The 3735-nt window shown below is 45.2% G+C and overlaps 1 protein-coding gene across 1 annotated transcript; it reads left to right on the forward strand.

Annotated features, from left to right (window-relative positions):
• The first annotated feature begins 1137 nt into the window (after positions 1-1137).
• On the forward strand, positions 1138-1518 carry LOC110713314. The gene has a single exon (XM_021891773.1). It carries the CDS (start codon positions 1138-1140, stop codon positions 1516-1518), a length of 381 nt encoding a protein of 126 aa, XP_021747465.1.
• The last annotated feature ends 2217 nt before the right edge of the window (positions 1519-3735 follow it).

Genomic DNA, 3735 nt, shown 5'->3' on the forward strand with positions numbered 1-3735 from the left:
ATCATGCAGCATTGAAATACTTGATAGCCAATGCGGAATCAAAGCCAAGGCTACTCCGTTGGGTTCTCTTGCTCCAAGATTTCAACATTGAAATAAAAGATAAAATGGGAGCAGAGAACGTAGTGGCAGACCACTTCTCACGTATCAGGTAAGATGAGGGTAAGGATTCTTTACCTATAGATGATTCTTTCCCTGATGACAACCTGTATGCAGTTGTAACGCATCACCCTTGGTACGCCGATTTTGCTAATTATTTAGTGGGTGGTACTCTACCACCTGACTTGTCCTACCAACAGAAAAAGAAATTCCTTTATGATGTTAAACATTATTTTTGGGATGACCCTTTTTTGTTTCGTGAGTGTGCAGATGGATTATTTCGCAGGTGTGTTCCCGAATGGGAGGTTCACGGCGTCCTTACCAGTTGTCATACTTCACCATATGGTGGACATCATGGCCCCACTAAAACGGTGGCTAAGATCAATGAGTCAAGCTTCTTTTGGCCTACTATGTTTAAAGATGCTAACACTTTTGTGCAGGCTTGTGACTCTTGCCAGAGGACTGGCAACATTTCGCGGAGGCATGAGATGCCCCAAACTGGGATTCTCGAAGTTGAAATATTCGATGTTTGGGGTATCGATTATATGGGGCCGTTCCCATCTTCCAATGGGAATTGTTACATACTTGTAGTCGTCGATTATGTGTCAAAGTGGGTAGAAGCCATAGCTTCACCAACAAATGACTCCAAGGTAGTCATTAAGCTCTTCAAGAAGATCATATTTCCCAGGTTTGGTGTTCCACGCGCTATTATTAGTGATGGGGGTACCCACTTCCATGAAAGACAATTGGATAACCTCCTCAAGAAGTATGGCGTATATCACAGAATAGGGCTTAGTTACCACCCTCAAACTAGTGGTCAAGTTGAGGTCTCTAACAGGGAAATCAAGGCGATCCTAGAAAAGGTAGTAGCCAAGTCAAGGAAAGATTGGAACATGAAGCTTGATGACACACTTTGGGCATACTGAACAGCATTTAAGACACTCGATCGGTACTTCACCTTATAGATTGGTTTATGGAAAGGCATGTCATCTTCCCGTAGAATTGGAGTACAAATCTTTTTGGGCGATCAAAGAGCTTAATATGGATTCTAAGGCCGCGGGTAAGAAGAGACTCCTCCAACTCAATGAGTTTGATGAGTTTAGATTGTCGGCATATGATAGTTCGCGGATCTACAAGGAGAAGACCAAGAAGTGGCATGATAAGAGGATCTTACCAAGAGAGTTTGCACCGGGCGATAAGGTTTTTCTCTTTAATTCTAGATTGAAGATTTTCCCAGGAAAGTTGAAGTCTAGATGGTTCGGTCCCTTCACTGTCACAAAGGTGAACAAATTTGGTTCGGTAGAGTTGGTGAATGACAAAGGTGAAGAATTCAAGGTGAATGGCCAAAGGTTGAAAGTGTATCATGAAGGTGCTACCGTTAGAGATGTGGAGGAGACTCTCCTAACTCCACTTCCAACATGAGTTTCAAGGTGGTGAGAAGGTCGCGCGGGACCTAGATAAACCAGCGCTTTGCGGGAGGCAACCCGTATTTCATGCTTTCTAGGTATGAATTTGACAGGTATAAAGACTTAGAAAAAATTTGAAGAAGAAACGAAATCGGAGAATAAGGCTCTCTCGGGCCCGATCAGGGCGAGGCTCGCCCGATCGGGCGCGCAAACTACCCAGAATTCAGCAGCAATTTCGCCCGATCGGGCGCGTAAGTGAGCTAAAAATCGGAACTAATTTCGCCCGATCGGGCAAAACAGCCCGATCGGGTGCGCAAGCTAAGTTGGATTCAGGGGCTATTTTCGCCCGATCAGGCGAGGCTTGCCCGATCGGGCAATTTTTTTTGAAAATCGAGTAAAAGAAAAAGAAATGTCGGGCGAGAAAAAAGGTGAAAATTCGTTCGCGTTCGCGCCCGATCGGGCGGAGCTCGCCCGGTCGGGCACGCAACTTGAGTTCTGGATGTTCGCACTTTCGCCCGATCGGGCGAGGCTCGCCCGATCGGGCGCGCCATCAGGCCGACCCCCTTTATTTTCTTTTCTCTTCTTTCTTTCCTCATTTCCTCTTATTTCATCTTCTTCATTCACTTTCTCTCTCTAAAACCTCCATTTTCAAACCTTAAACTTACACTTCAATCCAAGATCTTCTCCAATTCTTCCATCCAAAATCAAAAAAATTTACATATTCCATCTCCCCTCACCTTCCTCTATACTCTATACTAATTTTCCCCAATTTTTCTCAACTTTTCCCAAACCCTAAGAGAGAAAAACCTCAAATTTTCTACTATTTTCAAAGATAATGGCCTCCAAGCGTTCAAGAAATCAAAGGGGTGAGAGCTCTAGTGCACCACAACCAACAATCAACCCGGACCTTCAAATTCCGGGATGGGAGGAGGTTGTAATCACCTCGGAGGAGCAACGGGTTCGGATGATCAACCTCATCGATCGTCAGGTAATTTCTACCCGTTTCATTCATCATCCTACTTTAGCTAGGCTAGGTCTTGATAAATACGTAGAAAAATTGTTTAAGGGCATAGGCATGAGTGGTTTGTTTCAAATGTGCCATGATACTTATGATTATTTAACATTGGAATTTATATCAAGTTTAAATGTTATCAAAATGAATGCACTTATCACTCATGTTCAATTTCGATTGTTAAACAACAATGTGAGACTAACTTTAAAAGAATTTGATAAGTTGTTTGACTTGAAATCGGACAAGCCTATTGAACCCTCTCAAGACCACACCGCCGTGGTCTATACGAGGTTAATAGGGGAGGATTTGGTGAACCTCCAACATGCCAAAGGGACGTGGATTCAACATCCCGTCCCCAAACTTTGGCAAAGATTTGTCGGCCTCACCATTTTTGGGAGGCATGAACCGGAAAATGTTCGGAGGGATGAATTGGAATTATTGGCTTCCTATATAATTTCTAATGCTGAAAAATTAAACTTATCGCATAGGATAGTCAATCATTTCCAAAGGGCGGCCAACGCGGCCGAGGCTAGTAGGTCTAGAGCGCCTATTAACTTTGGGGGGTTAGTGACCCATATAGCTAGGAAACACTTAGGTTGGAACCCCGATGGCCATAGGAAAGTTGTGGGATCGAACCTAATGTACCTACCCTATTTAGGGAGCTTGAATTGGGTACAACCGGTGGGGAGTGATACTTGGTGGATTGTCCACCGACAATCGGGTAGGAGGGACCAAGCCTTTACCTTACCCAACCCCGCCTTGACCAAATTTGAGAGGGGGAGGCCCTCCTACACTTTCGAGTTAGATGGTCAAGGTGAGGTTCAACCACCTCACCCCTCACCACAACCTCACCAGTCCCCCATTCACCACTCACCCCACTACCAACCACCCCCACCTTTCACCTACGGCATGCCAAATTCCTCGGTCGATTACAATGTCGACCCTAATGCCCCATATGACTTTTCGGCTTTTAGGAGCCAACTAGACCGCATTGAGACGGGGCAAGGAAGGGTTGAGGTTATGATGCAAAACCTAGACTCTAGGTTAAGCATCCTAGATGGGAGGGTTGGTCTTATTGAGAGGAACCTAGGGAGGGGCCTTTACCCCATGTATGATAATTATGCCCGTCGGGGGGCTATTCCTCCCGATTCCCTTACTCCCGATTGGTTCCAATACCCCCAAGGAGGGTATTCTCACCCCGGTGCTTATGGTACTTATGTG

The sequence above is a fragment of the Chenopodium quinoa genome, unplaced genomic scaffold (genome assembly GCF_001683475.1).
Source record: "Chenopodium quinoa cultivar QQ74 unplaced genomic scaffold, ASM168347v1, whole genome shotgun sequence".
Lineage (NCBI taxonomy): Eukaryota > Viridiplantae > Streptophyta > Magnoliopsida > Caryophyllales > Amaranthaceae > Chenopodium > Chenopodium quinoa.

What these genes read in the sequence shown, in the direction of transcription:
- LOC110713314 (XM_021891773.1), top strand. Translation starts at nt 1,138, where the DNA reads ATGGATTCTAAGGCCGCGGGTAAGAAGAGACTCCTCCAACTCAATGAG.